Genomic DNA, 23,774 nt, shown 5'->3' on the forward strand with positions numbered 1-23,774 from the left:
GGCCCCCTGCGGCGCTCCTGTGCTGCTGACCACCGTGTCAGACCTACAGTCTCCCAACCGCACATACTGAGGTCTATCTGTCAAGTAGTCCACTATCAAAACAAGCTTTTCACTGTACCTTGGTACATGTGGCAGTAATTCTAAATTCAATGCTAGTGTATAAATTAACTGTTAAACATTCTGGTTGGAGCATCAGGACTAAGAGTGTTGGACTGGGTAACAGCTTCTTCCCCTGGACTCTGAGATTAATGAACACCCTGCCACCACTGAGATCTCATCTCTAGCACAGCGAGCTGTTTACTGTTTTCCTGTGCTGTGTACTGCCAATGCATTATGAATTGTATTTTGTTAACTTTTTTGTGGCGCTATCTTGTTTCGTCTGCTGTCTGTGGTGTATGTTTTCTGGGTACACTGGAATCCAGAGGAATGTTACCCTGTGACTGTCCGGGTGCTCGGATTTCCTCCCACATTCCAAAGACGTACCATTGATAGATGAATTGGTGATTGTAAATTATTTGATGATGAGGTTAAATCGGGGGATGCTGTGCGGAGCAGGTTGAAAGGTCAGAAGGGCCATTTGTGCGTTGTATCTCAGTAAAAAAAAAATGTACAGTCAGAGAACAATAAACTTGAACTTGTGTTCTAAGGTTGTGCAAGATGCTACAGAACTTCAGGACTTCTTTTCTGAATCCTTTTGAACTGATCAGGTGTAAACTAACGATCACTATCTTGAGGTGAGTATTTTGGTGCATCACCTAATGTTTTTCCTGTCTGCTCCTCTTTCCTGCAGGAAAATGATGTTGCTTTTATACGAGGAAGGTTTTCGAGTTGTGATCCACACTTCCAACTTAATCCATGACGATTGGTACCAGAAGACACAGGGGTAAGACTAGGGGGAAGAAGGGGTAGGGAAGACTGGCATCAGGGATGCTTGGGGGTGAGAGATTGATTCCAGGAAACATTCAGGGGAAGATTGGCCTGGGAAGGCACTGGGAAAACCAACGGTTCCATTTCCATCGCAGGGCTGTCGATCACTGATGACAGCTCGTGTCCGTTCCCCAATCACACTTTATTTAGTTGTACACGAGGAGGATAGCCCAGTCCCTGTCGCCACGCTGTTCTGAAGTCGGAACAGTGAAATGCCAATTTTTATACAGAATTGATTTGCAGTTATGGACAATGACCATTTAGTAAATTGTGCACACTCAGATTCCCTATTTTTATGCTCAGTCAGCAAATACAATACAGGTGTTAGTAGTCAATGGAAACTAACAACCACCTCAGATAAATACTTTGTGGAGATTTGTGATATATATGATTATATGATGTATATGTACAATGTCTGAAATACATCTTATGGAAATGTTTGTTTGATGATGAACTTCAATAAAAAAATAAATTACAAAAAAAAAGAAACTAACAACCACTGATACTTCGAAGTTAGTAGTTGTCCCTCATTAGCTTATGTTTTCCTTCCTTGTTTTGCCAAATGGCTTTGGCTCCCTGCTGTACAATAGGGAAGCTTTGTTCTCAAAGGCCTCTCTTTAATGACCCTTCTGCCCGAACTGACTGCTACACTATTGGTAATCTATCCTCTTCTGTACCTTAACCCTTGCCTTGTATTAACTAAACTACCAATTACATCCAGCCCAGAGACATCATTGGCAGTCTATTTAAGGCTGAACACACCAGTACAAGATATCAAGAGCAAAGTAGAACCCTATAACTCCATATTCCATAATCTGCCTCCACCTTTCATCACGCTTCGAGTCCAGATGGAGGGTCTTTCATCAGAGGGTAGTGAATCTGTGGAATTCATTGTTCGATATATTGTAAAGCGGAGTTTGATGGGTTCTTGATTAGAAAGGATGTCAAACATTACGGAGAGAAGGCAGGGGAATGGGGTTGAGAGGGATTATAATCTAATTCTACTCCTGTATCTTATGGTCCTATGGAATCTGGAGTAATGCAGGAGGAACTCGAAGGGGTCAGGCAGCACCTACTGCAGAAAGTGGGCTGTTGACATTTCGGGTCAAGACCCTTCACTCCAATATGACCTGCCTGTGACATCTTGCTTTGAGCTTCTCTCCCCATTTCTGCAGTTTAACTGAGGCTAAACACTATCTGACACACCACCTGTCCTTTCTGTGGCCGGGCGGAGTCAGTGTATCACGTGTAAATGGAATGTGAGAGGTTGTGGCCTCTGTTTGAATATCTCGAGGGGATGATCTTCAAGTTTTGGTTACCCTTCACCCCCACCCTACGGTCACCCGATGCAGGGGGGAGAGAGACTCTCGGGGTAATCTCTTGGTTGGCTTGCTCCTGGGCCCTTTGAGCTGACCATTCACGGGTCTGGGTGGCGGGCAGATGAGGGTACTTTCCAAACTGACCTGCTTGCCCCTTGGGCCAAAGGACACAATGGGAGATTTTGGAGAGCGCTGCTCAGTGGCTCATGTGTAATAATTGTATGTTAATTTGAAACTGTAAATATTTTATGAAGCCCTGATTTATTGTATAATGTTTGTAAATAAACTCTTATAACTAAAATAAAGTGTTTCTTTAAGTCCTCAGGGATATCCTGAGGTCATAAAAAGAATATTTCCAAAAATGGCTGTTTGTCTTTCTAAACTTTTATGTTTTCCTTCCTTCCTTGTTGACAGGATATGGGTGAGCCCTCTGTATCCACGGTTACCAGAAGGGAGTCCTGAAACAGCCGGTGAATCTGCCACAGGCTTCAAAGGGGATTTGATTGACTACCTGGCATCGTACCGGTCATCTGGGCTGTCTGAATGGATTGATCACGTTAAGCAGCATGACTTATCATTAACCAGGTAAGCCTCGCATTCTGAATTGCTGGGGCCCCCTTTCAGAGAGTGGTGAGAATGTGGGGCATGCCACCCTCACTGAGGGGTAGAGATGTTATACAGCAGGCTAGATTATAGAGTTACACAGCATGGAAACAGGCCATTCAGCCCAACTTGTCCATGCTGATCAAGATGGCCAGCTAAGCTAGTCCCATTTGACTGCATTTGGCCCAACTCAGTATTATTTATTTCCTTCTCAGTGTTATTAATTTACTTATTTTGTATTTACATAGTTTGCACGTTGGTTGTTTGTCAGTCTTTGTGTGTAGTCTCTCATTGATTCAATTGTATTTCTTTGTTTTACTGTGAATGCCTGCAAAAGGCTAGTATACAGTGATGTATACATACTTTGATAATTAATTAACTTTGAACTCCCTCTGGACCTTTCCCATCCAAATGTTAATGTACATGCCTCAACCACTTCCTCTCACAGATCATCCCTTAAACAAATCATTCTCTGTGCCCCTGAAATCTCTCCTCTCACTTTAATCTGTGCCCTCGAGTGTTGTTGGATAAAGTCTGTGTGCATTCACCCTGTGTGTGAGTGTTGTTGGATAAAGTCTGAGTGCATTCACCCTATCTGTGCCCTTCATGATTTATGCACATCTATAAGACCTTGAGATATAGGAGCAGAATTAGACATTGAGTCATCTCCATCATTCGATCACGGCTTATTTAATTTCACTCTTAACCCCATTCTTCTGCCTTCTCTCCATAGCCTTTGACACCCTTACTAATCAAGAAACTATCAAACTCTCCTTTAAGTATACCCAGTGACTTGGCCTCCACAGCCTTCTGTGGCAATGAATTCCACATTCAACACCCTCTAGGAGGGTTTTTTTTTAAGTCAATCTCTTTTCTAAAGGGACATCCTTGTATTCTGAGACCATACCCCATGGTTCTAGACTCCTCCACTATGGCAACATCTTCTCCATGCTCACTGGGCTTTTCACTATTTGGTAGGTTTCATTGAAATTCTCCCCCCCCCCCCATTTTTCTAAACTCCAGCAAGTACAAGCTCAGAGCCGTCAAAAGCTCCCCATACATTAATTCTGGAATTATTCTTGTAAACCTCCTCTAGACCCTCTTCAGTGCCAGCACTTCCTTCCTTGGGTCATTATCATCATTAGGTGCCATGTCGTATGTGGGTGATCAAAGTCCCATAACCACGATTGATCTCGGCAAATTTTTCTACAGAAGTGGTTTGAAATCGCCACCTTCTGGGCAGTGTCTTTACAAGACGGGTGACCCCAGCTATGGTCAATACTGTTGAGAAATTGCCTGACATCAGTGGCCGTATAACCAGCACTTGTGATATCCACCAACTGCTCACATGGCTTCATGTGACCCTGTTTGGGGGGGGGGGGTATGGCTAAGCAGGTGCTACGCCTTGCCCAAGGGTGACCTGCAGGCTACTGCCTTTCACCTCCTTTGGTAGAGGCAAATCTCCACGCCACACCCAGATATGGGGCCCAAAACCCCTCATTCTCCTACACTCCAAGAAGTTCTTGCTATAGCACAGTACCTCAAGTGCCAGCAGCATCATCATAAATATTTTCTGCACGCTTTCTAGTTCAGTAACTGCTTTCCTACAGCGAGGTGACCAGCACTGTAGCAATACTCCAAGTGCTACTTCGCCAGTGTCTTGTACAACTGCAGCATAATATCCCAACTTATTTACTCAGTGCGAAAACTGATGAAGGCCAGTGTGCCGGAAGCCGCCTTCACCACTCTGCCTACGTGTGGCAGCACTTTCACAGAATGAAATATCAAAAAAAATTACTATAAAGAGCAGCAAACAGTTTAAAAAAAACTTAAATCAAATCAATATTTGGTATGACCACCCATTGCCCTTAAAGCAATTTAAATGAATTCTCTTAGGTACACTGTCATGCAGTTTTATAAGAAAATCGGCTGGTAGGTTGCTCCAAGCATCTTGGAGAACTTGGTACGGTTCTTCTGCAGACTTTGGCTGCCTCGTCTGTCCAGGTAATCCCAGCCAGCCTCAGTGATGTTGAGATCAGGGCTCTGGGGAGGCCACACCATCTTTTACCATGTGGGTGCCTTGGACTTCTGCACACTGAGGTACATGATCACAAGGGAAAGGTGGGCGTCCTATGTGGCAGATGGCCAGATGGGCCAAATGGCCTGTCCTGTGCTCTCTCGGATTCAGGTTTATTCGTCACATGTATCTAGAAACATACAGTGAAATGTATTGTTTGTGTTAACAAACACAAACCCACACACTTCACTAGCTTCAGGATAAGCCTCCGGTCTCCACATACCAGAGTTGCTGGGCCTGAGTTCAGATTTCCCACAGTAAGTGAAGAATTTTAATTCACCCAATTAAATAAATCTGAAATACAAAACATCAGCAGTGGTGACTGTGAGGCCATAGTGTTGTTAAAAATTCATTGCCAGTGTTCTTCATAAAAGGAAGTTGTAATGATGCCAAATTTCCTTTTCTCTGTGACTCCGACCCACCTCGGAATCAGATGCATTATCACTGGGGTATGTTGTGAAATTTGTTGTTTGTCCAGTGTGATACATAAAGAAGCTTCTAAGATGTTACACAAAGAAACGTTGTTAAAACAAAATAAGTAGTTCGAAGAGAGAGCAAAATAGTGAGCTAGTGTTCATGGGTTTGTGGACTGTTCCGAAATCTGATGCAGAAATTAAGCTATAACTAAAACATTGAGTGAGTCTCTTCAGGTTCCTGTCAAGCACCTGTCAATGCCCCAACAAAAAAGATTTTAAGAAAAGATTAGCTTTATTTGTCATGTGAAAATCAAAACTTAACGGTGAATTGTGTTGTTTGCGACAAATCAAATCAGTGAGGATTGTGCTGGGTGGCATGTGCCACCATGCTCCCAGTGCCAACATAGCATGCCCACAACTAACCCTAACCAGTACATCTTTGGAATGTGGGGGGAATAAAGCACCTGGAGGAAACCTAAACAAGAGCAAATCCAAAGCAGCACACACAGAGTGCTGGGGGGACTCAGCAGGTCAGACTGCATCATTGGGAAAGAGTCAACAATGGACGTTTTGGGCTGAGACCCTTCATCAGTCCTGAAGAATAATTTGGCATTGTGTTCGGCACATGCATCATGAAGCACGGGATCTATTCCCATAAGATACAGTTCTGTTTCTGTGTGTAGAGGATCTACAGCCTGACCTGCCAGGCATCGTCACCTGCTCTGTATTTTGCAGTTCCCACATTCTTTAGAATATGTTCTCTTAACTGTTCCCCTTCACTCATGGGCCAGGGCACCTTGTTTAAGGCTTAAGCCCATGGTTCACTCTATCAGAGACTTCACAACTCCTCCGCTTTCCCTGCAGCTTAACAAGTTTGATTTGTCTGTGACCTGAAACGTTAACTCCCGTTTCTGTCCGCCCGGATGCAGAGAATTTCCAGCATTTGAAGTTGTAAAGGAATTTGGGGAAATGAGGTTGGGTGGCTGGAATGCACTGCCAGGGATGGTGATACAACAGGGACTCTTAGATGGGCACGTGGATGTAAGAAGAATGGAAAGTTATGGTCTGTGTAGGAGGGATGGGTTAGGTTAGCAACATCATGGGCTGAAGGTCTTGTGCTGACAGTTCTACATTCTGTATCCTCAAGCTAAGTTGATCTAATCTAAAAGACTAGTTAACCATATCTCCGTCTCTATAGATGCTGCCTGACCTGCTGTTTTGTGTTTTTACTGATCTAGCCATCGTCACGTAACTGTCTGTGAGATCTTACTTTGTGCTTCTGTGCATTTATGACAGTAACTACACTTGAAAACAAAAATCTTTCACTTTCGGGCATGTTGAGGCTCACCTGTTCTGCCTTTGACTGTGGTTCTTTCCACACCGTTCCCTGTGCAGGGTTTATCTCATTGGTTCCACTCCTGGTCGTCACCAAGGTACCGAGAAGCAAAAGTGGGGTCACCTAAAACTCCGAAAGGTATGTAAATCCAGCTCGGCCATCGCGCAAATTGTGGGGGAGGGGTGGTGCGTACAGGCCGGCAGAAAATAACTTCTGTAAGCTGGCAAACTGATGCTGTATAGAAGTTGAGCATGACACAGTGAATGGGACTATAGGGTGACCGACATTTGCTGGAATGCTTTAAGAGGCGATAGTGAAATATAAATTGAGTTGTTATTGTCAGAAGTTGTAGGGTACAACAAAAATCATTGTTTTGTATGCCATCCGTACAGATAATTTTGTCAAGTCAAGTCACTTTTCATTGTCATTTCGACCATAACTGCTGGTACAGTACACAGTAAAAATGAGACAACTTTTTTCAGAGCCATGGTGCTACACGAAACAGTACAAAAACTACACTGAACTGCGTGAAAACACAGAAAAAAAACTATGCTAGACTACAGACCTACCCAGGACTGCATAAAGTGCACAAAACAGTGCAGGCATTACAATAAATAATAAATAGGACAATAGGGCAGTAAGGTGTCAGTCCAGGCTCTGGGTATTGAGGAGTCTGATAGCTTGGGGGAAGAAACTGTTACATAGTCTGGTTGTGAGAGCCCGAGTACTTCGGTGCCTTTTCCCAGACGGCAGAAGGGAGAAGAGTTTGCATGAGGGGTGCGTGGGGTCCTTCATAATGCAGTTTGCTTTGCGGATGCAGCGTGTGCTGTAAATGTCCGTGATGGCGGGAAGAGAGACCCCAATGATCTTGTCAGCTGACCTCACTATCCGCTGCAGGGTCTTGCGATCCGAGACGGTGCAATTTCCGAACTGGGCAGTGGTGCAGCTGCTCAGGATGTCTCAATACAACCCCTGCAGAATGTGATGAGGATGGGGGATAGGAGATGGACTTTCCTCAGCCGTCGCAGAAAGTAGAGACACTGCTGGGCAGATCAGTACATTGTGGTGGCACAAGGACAAACAATAACAGAATGCAGGATAAAGTGTGAGAGTCCCAGAGAGAGGGAAGTGCAGGCAGTTAGGGGCAGGGTCATAACAAGGTAGATTGTGAGGCCAGGAGTCCATTTTATCATACCAAGTTGTCCTTAAGCCTGGTTATACTTTAGGCTTCTGCATCTTCTGCCCAAAGGGAGGAGGGAGAAGAGGGAATATGCAGTGTGGGAGGAGTCTTTGATTATGTTAGTTTCTACACTGAAGCAGTAGGAAGTGTAAACAGAGTCCATGGAGGGGAGGTTGTTTTTCGTGTTCTGAGCTGTGAGCCAACACTTTTGGACTTAACTCTACTTCCCATTCTGACATGTCAGTCCACGGCCTCCTCTACTGCCACGATGAGGCCACACTCCGATTGGAGGAGCAACACCTACTATTCCATCTGGGTAGCCTCCAACCTCACAGCATGAACATCGATTTCTCAAACTTCTGGTATTGCCCCTCCCACCCCTTCCCTATTCCCCATTCCCATTTCTGTCTCTCGCCTTATAGATAGATAGATACTTTATTCATCCCCATGGGGAAATTCAACTTTTTTCCAATGTCCCATACACTTGTTGTAGCAAAACTAATTACATACAATACTTAACTCAGTAAAAAAAATATGATATGCATCTAAATCACCATCTCAAAAAGCATTAATAATAGCTTTAAAAAGTTCTTAAGTCCTGGCGGTAGAATTGTAAAGCCTAATGGCATTGGGGAGTATTGACCTCTTCATCCTGTCTGAGGAGCATTGCATCGATAGTAACCTGTCGCTGAAACTGCTTCTCTGTCTCTGGATGGTGCTATGTAGAGGATGTTCAGAGTTATCCATAATTGACCGTAGCCTACTCAGCGCCCTTCGCTCAGCTACCGATGTTAAACTCTCCAGTACTTTGCCCACGACAGAGCCCGCCTTCCTTACCAGCTTATTAAGACGTGAGGCATCCCTCTTCTTAATGCTTCCTCCCCAACACGCCACCACAAAGAAGTATATCCTTACCTGCCCATCTCCTCCCTCTGGTCCTCCTCCTCCTCCTCTCTCTTCCATGGCCTTCTGTCCCCTCCTATCAGATTGCCCCTTCTCCAGCCCTTTATCTCTTTCATCAATCACCTTCCCAGCTCTTTACTTCACTTCTCCCCTCTCACAGTTCCACCTGTCACCTACCACCTTGTACTTCTTCCTCCCCCCTCCCCCCCAACCTTTTCATCTTTTCTTCTTCAGTCCCGCCAAAGGGTCTCGGCCCCAAACGCCAGCTGTTTACTCTTTTCAGTAGATGCTGCCTGGCCTGCTGAGTTCCTCCAGCAGTTTGTGTGTGTCGCTATCGAATTGAAAACCACGATAATCTGGACACGCAACACACTGAAAGCTATAGGTTCCCAGCAAGTCAAGCACTATCTATGGAGAGGAATAAATCTTGACGTTTCGGGCTGGGGCACTTCATCAGGACTGACTGGAAAGAAAGGGGACTGAAGCCAGAAGGAAGAAAGACGAAGTAAGTCCCCTTCCTTTCTGATCACGATGAAGGTCTCGACCCCGAACATCGAATATTTATTCCTGTCCGGGGTGGGGGGGGGGGTGTGTGTGTCTCAAGATTTCCAACTTCTCTAGAATCTCTTGTGTTATCGACAAGTATGTGAAGATCTTTTCAGTAGCGAGAGAATCTCAAACAAGGGGGCATAAGGCATCAGTCAGTTAAAACCAAGGGACATGGAAGTTCCTTCTTGCAGGGAGCCTCTGGAATTCTGTGCCCTGGCGTTTTCTGCAGCCATCTCCTCAAGAATTTAAAGTGAAGATAGGTAGATTGTTGAAAAATCAGGGAATTGGGGGTTGTGGGTATCTGGCACAGAGGAGGGGTATGCACCTGGGGCAGATCAGCCAGGACTATATTGATGGGCTGAATGGCCTATTTCATTGTGCTCTTTCAGAGGAGATGCACAGGAGATTTACCGGGATGCTGAGCATGTCTTAATGAGAATAGATTGAGCAAGCTAAAGTTTTTCTCTTTGGAGTGGGGGAGAATGAGAGATGACTTGGTAGAGATGTAGAAGATGATAAGATGCATAGATGGAGTGGACAGCCAGAGACTTCCTCCCAGGGCAGAAGAGGCTGATATGAGGTGGCATACTTTTAAGGTGTGATGGGGGCGGGAATGCTAAAGGTAAGTTCATTACACAGAGAGTGGTGGGTGCGTGGAACGTACACCAGCAGAGGCGGTAGAGGCAGATACATTAGAGGCTTTAAAAAAAATCTTAGATAGGCACATGGATGATAGAAAAATGGAGGGCTATGTCAAAGGGAAGAGTTAAATTGTTCTTAGAGAAGGTCAACACAACACCATTGGCCAAAGGGCCCATTCTGAGCGATAATGTTCTGTGTTCTCTCCCTAGGTGCTGAGTGGCTGTGGGTCCTCCGTGGCAAGTCGGGAATCGTGGCCTCTGATTGGCCAGTTTTCCAGCATCGGCTCCCTGGGAGGTGATGGAACAAAATGGCTGTGCTCGGAGTTTAAGCAGAGTCTCGCGACACTAGGCCCAGATCAGAAATGCCTGAGCAGTCTGAAGCCATCTCCTCTTCATTTGGTGAATATACTCATCGAATCACTCGTGGATACCTAGAACGGGTGGGCTGGCTTATGAAGAATAGTTCTATAGGACCAATCTTAGAAGAAAGAGTGGGCACTTGATTGAAATGGGTAAATTGGGTCGTGACAATGTGGGTGCGTAAAGTACGTTCCCTCTTGTTGTCACCGACTAACTGGACTCTGAAAAGTCACATTCATTCCCCAATCACATCTTTCTTACTTGTGCACAAGGAGAACAGTATGCCCCCCCCCCCCCCCCCGTCACCAAACTGTTCTGAAGTTTGAACAGAGAAATGCCGTTTTTATACAGAATTGACTAGCAGTTATGAATAATAACCATTTGGTAAACTGTGTACCTTTGAATTCCTTACTTGTGAGATCAATCACCATTCGAAATATAGGTCTTAAAGTCTATAGAAGCTACGAGCTAGCAACTAATGCTATGTTGAAGCCAGTAAAGTAACTCTCCTTCAGTTGGTGTCTGTGCCCATTGAATCTTTCCCTTATATTCGTATCTTGTCTCAGTAAGACGAGTGGTTCTGGTTCAATGCTGTAAAAATCTCTGCTCCTCAAAGACCCTTCTTGCTTGGGCTGTCTGCATTCTCTCTGCCCGGACACAATGTTAACTCTTGCCTTACTGCAGCTTGCACACTCTCGTGGGAGAATCCAGAACTGGGGGTTTCTTTATTGGTTTATTTTTGCCTGAATCAAAGCAGATGCAACAGAAAAAGGAAATAGATAAATGCTTCAAAGGTTTACAGGGATAATTGTAGATCCATTAACATTGGCCTCCAACTGTGCTACATCCACACAAATAAATAAATCAGGAATATTGGGGTCGCAGACACCTGAATTGGCTCTGCCAGTCAGTAAGATCATAGCCCATCTGACTGTAACCTCAACTGCACATATGTAGCCCTGATAACCTTTCACATACTCCTCACCCCAACCATCAAAGACCACCCCACTCTTCAAGAATCTTACCTACCTCTGCCTTAAAAGTATCCAAATTCTCTGCTTACACCACCCTTTGAGCAAAAAGACTTCTAAAGACTCATAACACTGCAAGTGGAACAAATTCTCCTAATCTTATTGAAATCTACGGAATTTTGAAAGGCCTAGATAGAGTGACGGTGGAGAGGACCTTTGTAATAGTGGGAGGGTCTAGGACAAGAGGACACGGCCTCCGAATGGAAGGGCATCCACCATTTAGAACAGAAATAAGGAGGAATTTCTTTCGCCAGAGGTTGATGAATCTGTGGGATTCATTGTCATAGGCGCAGTGAAGACCAAGTCATTGGGTCTATTTAAAGCGGAAATTGATTGACTCTTGTTAAGTAGGGAGATCAAAGGTTGCTGAGAGAAGACAGCTGAAACCAGCTGGAGGGGAAGGAGGGATAAAGCGAGAAGCTGGGAGATGATAGGTGGAGGAGGTAGAGAGCTGAGGAAGGAGGGATCTGATGGGAGAGGACAGTGGACCCCGGAGAAAGGGAATGGGGTAGCACAAGAGCAAGGGGATAGGCAGGTGAGGAGAAAAGCAAGAGGGGATCCAGAATGGAGATGGGCAAAAGAGAGAAGAGGGAGAAATGAGGTCACATGAGGCAGGGAGCAGAGGGGATTCACCAACATGTTGCCCGGCTGGGGAGGGGTCAATAATAAGGAGGAAAGAGGCTGACTGCTCTTGTTTTTCTTGGAGTAGGGCAGTCTGAGGGGGGGAACTGACAGCAGTATGCAGAACAAATACCTCCGAACCCTTCTAATGGGGATGGTCAGACTTATCCCCACTGCAAACGTGTCTAACACCAGAGAGAAGAATTTTATGGTTGCAATCTGGAACACACTGCCTTTGGAGGTGGTGGAGACAGACTCTCACAGCACTAATGAGGTATCTGGATGTGATGTAAGACGTAGGAGCAGAATTAGGCCATTCAGCCCATCGAGTCTGCTCCTCTTTCCATCTTGGTTGATTTATTATCCCTCTCAACACATCCCCTTGTCATCTTCCCATAACCTTCCATGCCCTTCCTTATCAAGAACCTATCCACCTCCGCTTCAGATGTACCCAATGATTTGGCCACCACAGCCAACTGTGAAAATGAATTCCACAGATGTACCACCCTCTGCCTAAAGAAATTCCTCGTCATCTCTGTTCTAAAGGGGTGTCCTTGTATTCTGAAGCCGTGCCCTCTGGTTCTAGTATATGAAACATCCGCTCCATGTCCCCTCTATTTAGGCCTTTCAGCATTCAACATGTTCAATGATATCCCCTCTTGTTCTTCTAAACCTGGGGTTCACAGACCACTTGCTCTATGGTATCGGTCCATGGCGTATAAAACGTTAGGAACCCCTGTTCTAAACTCTAGCAAGTACAAGCCCAGAGCTATCAAATGCTCCTCATACGTTTACCCTTTCATTCCTGGGATCGTAAAGGGCACATGGATGAAAGGTGAGTGGAGGGCTACTTGGAGGGAAGGGTTAAATTGATCTTGGAGTAGGTTAAAAGGGCAGCACAACATTGTGGGCTGAAGGGCCTGCACTGTACTGTTCTGTATTCTAACTGATGTGCCAGGGCACAGTAGGTGATGGAGCAAGAACTGGTAAATAGGGCTAGTAAGCGTGGGTGCTGTTAGCACGGATTTGGTGGGCTGAAGGGCCTCCTTCTGTACACTAACAATTCAATAGCATTATGACTTTCATCTCCCAACAGCAAACAAATGATTTGGGAACAAGCTTGTTTAGTCCACAGTTGAAGCACAAATATTTACGTTTTATGTAAATTGGAATTTGTTTGACTAGGTTTACCCGACAGTCGAAAACGTCCGAACAAGTTTGGAAGGATATCCGGGTAAGTATCAACTTCCGCTTGTGTCATCCGCTCTAGGCTGTGTGCGTGCGCTTAATGTAGATGCATGTGTAATTATATACATCAGGAATTTCTACATCCAGAGGGAAGCGGATGTTTAGAATTCTGTACTTGAGCCGTGTGTGATTCCTCCGACAATGAGTAACGATTTGCCTTGTCACGTGGATCAGGAAATGCATTGAAAATGGACATCTGTGTCAAGAGCAAGGATGTGCTGAGGGCATCCACACGTTTCAACATAGACTAGCCACAACGTACTGACCTGTGTGTCTTTGGAATGTGAAAGGAAACCTGAACACCTAAAGGAGACCAAGGCAATGAATGTACAAATTCCTTACAGGCAGTGGCAGCAATTTAACCCCAGCCACTGTAGAGTGTTATGCTAATCAGTAGGTTACCGTGCCACCCAGCACAGAGATCACGAGGTCAGAATTAGGTTTATTGTCACCGATGTAGACTCAGTGGCCACTTTTTGAGTGTATGTTCATGGTCTTCTGCTGCTGTACCCATCCACTTCAATGTTGTGCATTCAGAGATGCTCTTCTGCACACCACCGTTGCAACGTGTGGTGATCTGAGTTGCCGTCATCTTCCTGTCAGCTTGAAGCACTCTGGCTATTCTCTGACCTCTCTCAGTAATAAGGCATCTTCGCCCACAGAACTGCTGCTCACTGGATGTTTTATGGTTTTGCACCATTCTCTGTAAACCGTAGAGACTGTTGTGCGTGAAAATCCCAGGAGATCGGCTTTTCCTGAGATACTCAAACCACCCCATCTGGCACCAACAATCACTCCACGGTCAAACACTCTTGGATCACATTTCTTCCCCATTCTGATGTTTGCACTGATCAACAACAAAGTCTGGACTATGTCTGCATGCTTTAATGCATTGAGTTGCTGCCATGCGATGGTCTAAATACATATTTGCATTAACGAGTGGGTGTACCTAATAAAGTGGCCACTTTGTGTATGTCATGAAATTTGTTGTTTCATGTCAGCAGTACAGTGCAGACATTAAAATTACTGTTATAATAAATAAATTGAACACAGAGGATAGACTAGTACAGACCTCTCAATGTTGCACTGACCTTTCAAGATCAATATAGCCCTCCTCCCACATAACCCTCCATTTTCCTTAAATCAATGTGAGTGAAATGGGGTGGTATGGTAGCATAGAGGGAAATGCAGCGCTGATACAGCACCAGTGACCTGGGTTCATTCCACCGCTGTCCCCATTACCATGAGTTCCTCTGGGTACTCTGGTCTCCTCCCACAGTCCAAAGGCATACGGGTTAGTAGGTTAATTGGGCACACGGGTGTAATTGTGTGTTGCAGGCTTGTTGAGCTTGCTACTGTGCTGTGTCTCTAAATGTGCCTATCTAAGAGACCCTTAAATCTCCGTAATGTATTTGCCTCATCTAAATAAATAAATAGTGTGAAGGAGGAATAGTGTTCAAGGATCGTTCAAAAATCTGATGGCGGAGGGAAAGAAGCTGTTCCTAAAATGTTGAGTGTAAGTCTTCAGACTCCTGTACCTCCTCCCTGATACTAATAATAAAAAGAGGGCACTTTCTGGATGATGAGGGTCCTTAGTGATGGGTATTGCATTCTTGAGGCATGGCTTTTTGAAGATCTCCTCGCTAGCTGGGAATGTTTTGCCCATGATGGAACTAGGTGAGTCGAAAACCATCTGTACCCTCTTTCAACCTGCACGTTGGCCCTTCCATGCCGGGCTGTGATGCAGCAAGTCTGGATGCTGTCCCCCGTGCGTGTGTAGAAATTTGCTGGAGTCTTTGGTGATGTGTCAAATTTCATCAGACTTGTAATGAAGTGAAGCTACTGATGTGCCTTCTTCACATTTGCATCAAAGTGTTGGGCCCAGGATAGATCCTCTAAGATGTTAACACTTGATAACTTGAATCTGCTGACCGTTCCCACATGTATTCAGTCTTTGGATATTGTGCTGTATGGATACGAAAGAGCTGTCATTGACTACAGGACACAAGGTGAGCAACACGCTCGTCTGTATCACTGGTGCTGAGGTAGAGATGGTTGAGAGCTTCAAGCTCATGGGTGTAAGTGCCACCAACAATTTGACCTGCTCCAACCACAGTTAAGAAACCTCACCAGCTCCTCTACTTTCTTAGAAGGGTGAGGATGTTCCTGATGATCCTCACCAATATTTGCCGATACACCATAGAGTGCATCCTATCCGGGTTCACCGCTAATAATCTGGATGGCATGCTAAGTTTTTCCACTGTATCTTGGTACATGTGAGAATAATAAACCAATCACCAGTTAGTATAGAAGTGATGTTGAGGTGAAAGGTCAGCCATGATCTCATTGAATAGCAGAGGAGTTCCAAGAGCTTGTCCTACCTCTGTTCCTTACATTCTCGTGTGTGCTTGTAACTGCCTATAGACACACGCGCGTGTTTTATGCTACTTCAGTTTGAGATGGCACTGGTGAACCTCAGCGACTTCTGGGTGGTGGCTAACAAAACTGATAGCAACTAAATATTTTGTTAACCATATTTTTTTCTGGCAAATGATAAGAATATAAGAAATACGAGCAGGAGTAGGCCATCTGGCCAGTTGAGCCTGCTCCGCCATTCAATAAGATCATGACTGATCTGGCCATAGACTCCTCTCCATCTACCTGCCTTTTCCCCATAACCCTTAATTCCCCTACTATGCAAAAATCTATCCAACCTTGTCTTAAATATATGTACTGAGGTAGCCTCCACTGCTTCACTGGGCAGAGAATTCCACAGATTCACCACTCTCTGGGAAAAGCCTCAACTCCGTCCTAAATCTACTCCCCCGAATCTTGAGCTACGACCCCTTGTTCTTGTCTCACCTACCAGCTATCCCTTTCATAATTTTACATATTTCTATAAGATCCCCTGTCGTTCTTCTGAATTCCAGCAAATACAGTCCCAGGTGACTCAATCAATCCTCATAGTCTAATCCCCTCATCTCTGGAATCGCCTTCCTCAAATCAGGAGACCAGTACTGCACGCAGTACTCCAAGTGTGGCCTCACCAGTACCGTGTACAGTTGCTGCATAACCTCCCTGCTCTTAAATTCAATACCCCTGCAATGAAGGCCAACATTCCATTTGCCTTCTTGACAGCCTTCTGCACCTGCAAACCAACCTTTTGTGATTCATGCACAAGCACTCCCAAGTCCCTCTACACAACAGCATGCTGCAATTTGTGTCATTTAAATAATAATCTGATCTTCCATCTTTTACCTTCCAAAGTGGATAACCTCACATTTACCAATATTGTACTCCATCTGCCAGACCATTGCCCGCTCACTTAACCCATTTATGTCTCTCTGCAGACTCTCCGTATCTTCTGCACAATTTGCTTTTCCACTCAATTTAGGGTCATCAGCAAACTTAGATACACTACACCCTGTCCCTTCTTCCAGATCGTTAATGTAATGAGCATCGCAAGTAATGGTCTGTAACGTCCCTTTGGACTTGGAGGCAATTAGATGTGGTAGAACCAAGGCAAGGTAAGGCAGCAGGCCCATCGCTGAGAGCATGGAAGAGCGTGACAAGTCAGGCACAGGCTGAATCGAGGTGGTGAAGTCTGGAGTATCCAAGTGGCAGAGCCTGTTTGGATGGAGATTTAAGCGCCGGGCGAGACTGAAAAGGTCAGGGTGTCGAGGCTCAAGGTGAGGGGTGAACCAGTTTGGACTGAAAGGTCACAGTGTGGGGGCCTGGGAGACGGTTCAGATCACTGCCCCGCAGTGTGTGTATATACACACGTGGGCTTTTTTTCTGGATGCTTTGTTTCACGGCTGCCTGTTAGGAGACAAATCTCTAGGTTGTATAATGTATACATACAGGTGGGCCCCATTTTTCAAACGTTCGCTTTATGACACCTCGCTGTTTCAAAAGACCTACATTAGTTACCTGTTTTCGCTAACAGAAGAGTGTTTTCACTGTTATGAAAAAAGGCAGCGCTCGCCCCGAGCAGCCAAGCTCCTCCCCCGGAACTGCATTCTAACCACCATTGCTTAAACACGTGCCTGCGAGCAGCTGTGCTTTATGTCGGTTTATTTCACATGCTCCATTATCCTTTAAAATTGTTCCAATCGTTGACCAACTGTAGCCTAACGCTTTTCCAATGACCGATGGTGTTTCACCTCTTTCTGATCGCTTTATTATTTCCACTTTATTTTCAATCGTGATCGCTTCCTGTCAAATCAACAGAAACACTGTGGGCGTGGGTCCCGAGCTCCACTGGGTCCTAAGGACCACCACACTGAATTCTCCAGGTCCTAAAGTCCACCGCACTGAGCCAGGTTAAATGGGACAAGTGGGGGCTGTGCTAGGTTTGGATTCAGGTATTTGATCCTCCACAATGTTCCACGTGAGAATTTAAACTGTAGGTGGCAGTGTTTTTTTTACGAGGTCGAGTTGCTAGCTCGACATCAACCCAGCACGATCGGGAGCAGTCTGTCACTGGATCGAATTTGGGAACTTCCATTCTCAAGCCCGGCGCTGATCTCATTTGCCACCATCTGACAGGAAGGTGGGGGGGGTGTCAGGGCGAATCTTGCTAAGAAAAATTTAAGCCAAATACAAAGTTCACACTCAACACAGTGTCAATGGCAATGACTTAAAATGGTGGACAGCGTTCTCCTTCCTTGGTTCGTAAGTACGAATTGTTCGTAAGTCGGACCTTCGTAACTTGGGGACTACCTGTATATAGGCTGTGTATTTATCATATCATTCCTGCTTTTACTATATGTTACTGTTATTTTAGGTTTTATGTGTTATTTGGCATGAATTTGTAGGGGTTTTTTTGGGTCTGGGAACGCTCACAAATTTTTCCCATATAAATAAATGGTAATTGCTTATTTACTTTACGACGTTCCAGCTTACGAACCATTTCATAGGAACGCTCTACCTTCGGATAGCGGGGGAAACCTGTACTTTGAGTGTTGGCCTGCATGTACGTGCATGAGCAGCTGAAGCTGAGGCTGCACATATGATTGCAAATTCAGAACTGGTAATGGTTTATTATTGTCACGTGTACCGAGATACAGTGGGAATCTTGCATATTCTTCTTACAGACCAAATCATTACACAGTGCACTGAGGTACAGGGGAAAACAATAGCAGAATAAAGTGTAACAGTGACAGAGAAAGGGCAGTGCAGACAAACAATACGGTGCAGGATCGTGATGAGGTAAATTGTGAGGTCAAGAGTCCATCTCATTGTACAAGTGGTCCGTTCAAGTGGGATAGTAGATGGCCTTAAACCTGATGGTATGTGCTTTCAGATTTTAGTATCTTCTGCCTGATGGGAGAGGGGACCAGAGAGAATGTCCAAGGTGGCTAGGGTCTTTGATTATGCCGGCTACTGTACTGTAGCATGTGAGAGAGGAGAAGAGTAATTGATAAATTCACTCTTGAGAGACGCTGTCAATGTCATGGGCTAAATGGACATGAGTGAGATAGAGATATATGAAAACATATTGCTGCCAACATGGTAAAATATCCCAAAGGACAGTTGACTGAAAGTCTGGACAAAAAGGGATTTATTTTGTCAAATGAATTTAGGAGGATGTGGGATTGAATTTTAAATTCATTCTTACTCATACTGGTGAGCAGTTTGAAAAATCCCAAAAGAAAGAACACTTTTAAAATAAAAGAAATTGAACATTTGGAAAGATTTGAATGTGCATTTTTCCTAGGAGTTATTGCAATTTAAGAATTAATTTGTGTTAGAAGTTTCTGTGAAACTTAATTAGGCATTCTATCACTGTAAATGTACTTTCTTTCAGATACTGTATATCAAGTGTCAGAACAGAGATAAGGAGGAATTTCTTTAGCCAGAGTGTGGTGAATCTGCAGAATTCATTGCCACAGGTGGCTGTGGAGACCGAGTCATTGGGTATATTTAAAGTAGAGGAGATAGGTTCCTGATTAGTCTGGGTGTAAAAGGCTGTGGGGAGAAGGCAGAAGAATGAGGTTGAAAGTGATAATAAATCAGCCAAGATGGAATAGTGGGGCAGACTCAATAGGCCAAATGGCCTAATTCTGCTCCTTTGTCTTATGGCCTTGTGTAGCACTCAGACAGCTGGTCATTTAATACTTCAGAGCTAATAGCATCAAACGCCTGGGAACAAATTGGGTTCCTTCGAAAATGGTGGGCACAGTTTTATTTAGAAATACAGCACAGTAACAGGCCCTTCTGGCCAGGCAGCCCAGTTACACCCATGTGACCAATTAACCTGCCAACCTGTATGTCTTTGGAATGTGGAGGGAAGCTGGGACGCCTGGAGGTTTCTTGCACAAAACCTTGTACACCGTACATTGCTTATGCTTTATTTCCTGTTCCTCTATCCTTAGGACCTGCGGAAGGGTACCACTGCTAACAGATCCCGTTTCCTTCAACAGGTGGGGGTTCTCTGCCATATGCCATTGACACTGCTCAGAAGCAACCCTGGCTGACCTCATTCCTTTGGTAGGTGACCTCTGACCTTTGTTAATGAGTAAATAGATTTCACGCAAGTGGTGTCAGGACCGTAGCTCGTTTGATTTTTTTTTTAACCACAAGCTTTCAGCCTTTATATGTATGTGTGAGTTATGGCGTAGAGGAGCTGAAAAAAACAGCAAAATACTCAGCCTGCAGAGTGGATAGAAACATGCATAATTGTCATGTTTTAGATTATATGAAATGTCTCAATGTGGAAGACAAATTGATACATGAAAAGAGCTTACTAGAGTCAGATTCATAAAGCAATACAATCTTATAAGGTGTTTTGAGGAGGTTGCCAGGAAAGTGGATGAAGGACAGGCGGTGGATGTGGTCTTCATGGACTTTAACAAAGCCTTTGACAAAATCCTACATGGGAGGCTGATGCAGAAGGTTTAGTCACTTGGCATTGAGGATGAGGTAGTAAATTGAATTCAACATTGGCTTTTCAAGCGAAGCCAGAGAGTAGCAGTAGATGGTTGTCTCTGGTGACTTGCGACTAGTGGAGTGCTGCAGGATCGGTGCTGAGCCTGTTGTTGTTTGTCATTTATCAACGATCTGGATGATAATGTGGTTAACTGGATCAGCAAATTTGCGGATGACACCAAGATTGGGGGTGTATTGGACATCAAGGAAGACAGTCAAAGCTTACAGTGGGATTGAGACCATCTGGGAAAATGGGTTGAAAAATGCCACCAGATGGAATTTATTGTAGACAAGTATGAGGAGTTGCACTTTGTGAGGGCAAATCAGTGTGGGACTTGCACATTGAACGGTAGGGCACTGAGGAGTGTGGTAGAACAGAGGAATCCTGGAATGCAGATCCAGGTGGATAGGGTTGTAAAGAGAGCTTTTGGCACATTAGTTGGGATGTTATGTTGATGTTTGTTTGTAAGTCCTAATTTGGAGTATTGTCTGCAGTTCTGGTCACCTACCTACAGGAAAGGTATCAACAAGATTGAAAGAGTACAGAGAAAGTTTACAAAGATGCTGCTGGGTCTTGAGGACCTGAGTTATAGCAATAGGTTGAATAGGTTAGGACTTTATTCTCAAGAACCTAGAAGATTGAGGGGAGATTTGATTAGAGGTACACAAAATTGAGGGATACAGATAGAATAAATGCAAGCAAGCTTTTTCACTGTAGTTGGGTGAGACTAGAATTGGAGGTCATAGGTTAAGGGTGAAAAGGGGAACGTCTTGACTCCGAGGGTGGTGCTTGTATGGAACGAGGTGCCAGTGGAAATTTGGATAAAAATTTAGAAGGATCAGAGGGGATCTGATTGAAACATATAAGATTATTAAGGGATTGGACACACTGGAGGCAGGAAGCATGTTCCCGCTGATGGGTGAGTCCAGAACTAGAGGCCACAGTTTAAGAATAAGGGGTAGGCCATTTAGAACAGAGATGCGGAAAAACTTTTTCACCCAGAGAGTGGTGGATATGTGGAATGCTCTGCCCCAGAAGGCAGTGGAGGCCAAATCTCTGGATGCATTCAAGAGAGAGTTAGATAGAGCTCTTATAGATAGTGAGGTCAAGGGATATGGGGAGAGGGCAAGAACGGGGTACTGATTGTGTATGATCAGCCATGATCACAGTGAATGGCAGTGCTGGCTAGAAGGGCCAAATGGCCTATTCCTGCACCTACTGTCTATTGTCTATAGTACATGATTTGGAGGGTTCAGGCAGATTGGACGAGGTAGAAGGCAAAGCTAGCATGGACTAGCCAAGCACCTGCGCTCTGTCCACCAGAAGAAGCGGGATCTCCCAGTGGCCACCTATTTTAATTCCACTTCCCATTCCCATTCCGATCTGTCTGTCCATGGCCTCCTCCACTGTCGTGATGAGGCCACACTTAGGTTGGAAGAGCAACACCTTGTATTCCCCTTGGGTAGCCTCCAACCTGCTGGCGTGAGCATCTATTTCTCAAACTTCCAGTAATGCCCCTCCTCCGCCCCTCCCCCCAACCATTTTCCATCCCCTTTTCCCTCTCTGATGTTATCTCCTTGCCCACCCATCACCTTCCTCTGGTGCTCCTCCCCACTTTTTCTTCCATGGCTTTCTGTCCTCTTCTCTCAGATTCCCCCCTTCTCCAGCCCTGTATCTCTTTCATCAATCAACTTCACAGCTCTCTACTTCACCCCTCCCCTCCCCGTTTCACCTGTCACCTTGTGTTTCCCCCTCCCCTTGCCCCACCTTTAACTCTACTCCTTACCTTTTTTTTCTCCAGTCCTGCTGAAGGGTCTCAGCCCGAAACATAGAGTCTTCTCTTTTTCATAGATGCTGCCAGGCCTGCTGAGTTCCTCCGGCATTTTGTGTGTGTGGCTTGGACTAGATGGGCTGAAGGACTTGTTTCTGTACAGTAGTGCTCTGAGTCTAAGAGAAGGATATTAGGAGAGATGAGGGATCTGGGGTTAGTGTAGGGAAGTGGAGCTGAGCTGAGTTGCAAGAACAGCTATGATCCCATTGAATGGTGGATCTGGTACAATGGATCAAGTAGTGACTCCTGGCTCTAGTTGTTGCATGGCCACATTCTTGTTGTTTGTTTTCCACCAGCTCAGACAGACATACTTTATTGATCCCGAGGGAAATTGGGTTTCGTTACAGTCGCACCAGCCAAGGATAGTGTAGAAATATAGCAATATAAAACCATAAATAATTAAATAATAATATGTTAATTATGCCAGGTGGAAATAAGTCCAGGACCAGCCTATTGGCTCAGGGTGTCTGACACTCCGAGGGAGGAGTTGTCAACTTTGATGGCCACAGGCAGGAATGACTTCCTATGACGCTCAGTGTTACATCTCAGTGGAATAAGTCTCTGGCTGAACGTACTCCTGTGCCTAACCAGTACATTATGGAGTGGATGGGAGTCATTGTCCAAGATGGCGTGCAACTTGGACAGCATCCTCTTTTCAGACACCACTGTCAGAGAGTCCAGTTCCTCCCCTACAACATCACTGGCCTTAAGAATGAGTTTGTTGATTTTGTTGGTGTCTGCTACCCTCAGCCTGCTGCCCCAGCACACAACAGCAAACATGATAGCACTGGCCACCACAGACTCGTAGAACATCCTCAGCATTGTCCAGCAGATGTTAAAGGACCTCAGTCTCCTCAGGAAATAGAGACGGCTCTGACCCTTCTTGTAGATAGCCTCAGTGTTCTTTGACCAGTCCAGTTTATTGTCAATTCGTATCCCCAGGTATCTGTAATCCTCCACTATGTCCACACTGACCCCTTGGATGGAAACAGGGGTCACCGGTGCCTTAGCCCTCCTCAGGTCCACCACCAGCTCCTTAGTCTTTTTCATATTAAGCTGCACATTAAGATGATTCTGCTCACTCCAAGCTCAAGTCGAGCTTTCTGTCATTATGGTGAGGTATTGATTTATTGGGCTATAAATGGTTTCAACAGCATTATAAAAATTATGCACATCATTATTATCGGCAAAGGACTGGATTTCATGTGGCTTTTCAGTCCACCACCCATTTTGTATGGCCCATGTTGCCTTTTGCACTTTCCTCTGAGCTGCCTGCCAATGCTGTCTGATGCTGGTGGATGAAGGGTTATCTAAAGTTGCCTGGTGTGCTTCGTGCATGTCCTTAAGCAAGTTGTGGATGGTATCTGAGTTATCGTCAAACTAGTGTTGGTGGTTTCTGCTCTTATGGCCGATGGATTGGGCCGCTGCCTCATAGAGCGCAGAACTGATATAGGTCCACTGTTGTTCCATGGTATCTTCTGAACTCAGACAAGGTTCCAGCTCCCTTAGTTTCTCAGCTAGGATGCGTCGAAGGTCACTTCTTGCTTCTGTGTTTCTCAGGCGGTTACAATTTAGCCGCTTTTTATTGGGTTTTTGCAGCCACGGGGGGGGGGACGCACTTTCATATGGAGCTTGGCCACAATCATACGGTGGTCAGTCCAGCACTCTGCACCTCTCATGGCACGGGTGATGAGAATAATCTTGATGTCACTACATCTCACAATGATGAAGTCAATCATGTGCCAATGTTTAGAGTGAGGGTGCATCCACGAGGTCTTATATTTTGCCCTCTGCTGGAAGA

At 45.1% G+C, this 23,774-nt stretch overlaps 1 protein-coding gene across 1 annotated transcript in view; it reads left to right on the forward strand.

Moving 5' to 3' along the window:
• tdp1 (tyrosyl-DNA phosphodiesterase 1) overlaps positions 1 to 23,774 on the forward strand; it is an 89,165-nt gene that overhangs the window by 27,707 nt on the left and 37,684 nt on the right. Inside the window, exons 7-12 of the mRNA XM_073039364.1 lie at positions 791 to 883; positions 2,661 to 2,831; positions 6,738 to 6,816; positions 10,162 to 10,350; positions 13,149 to 13,197; positions 19,637 to 19,703. Of these exons, the coding sequence (XP_072895465.1) occupies positions 791 to 883; positions 2,661 to 2,831; positions 6,738 to 6,816; positions 10,162 to 10,350; positions 13,149 to 13,197; positions 19,637 to 19,703 (648 nt within the window). The remainder of the gene's footprint in view (positions 1 to 790; positions 884 to 2,660; positions 2,832 to 6,737; positions 6,817 to 10,161; positions 10,351 to 13,148; positions 13,198 to 19,636; positions 19,704 to 23,774) is intronic.

Source organism: Hemitrygon akajei, chromosome 3 (assembly GCF_048418815.1).
Source record: "Hemitrygon akajei chromosome 3, sHemAka1.3, whole genome shotgun sequence".
NCBI classification, from domain to species: domain Eukaryota; kingdom Metazoa; phylum Chordata; class Chondrichthyes; order Myliobatiformes; family Dasyatidae; genus Hemitrygon; species Hemitrygon akajei.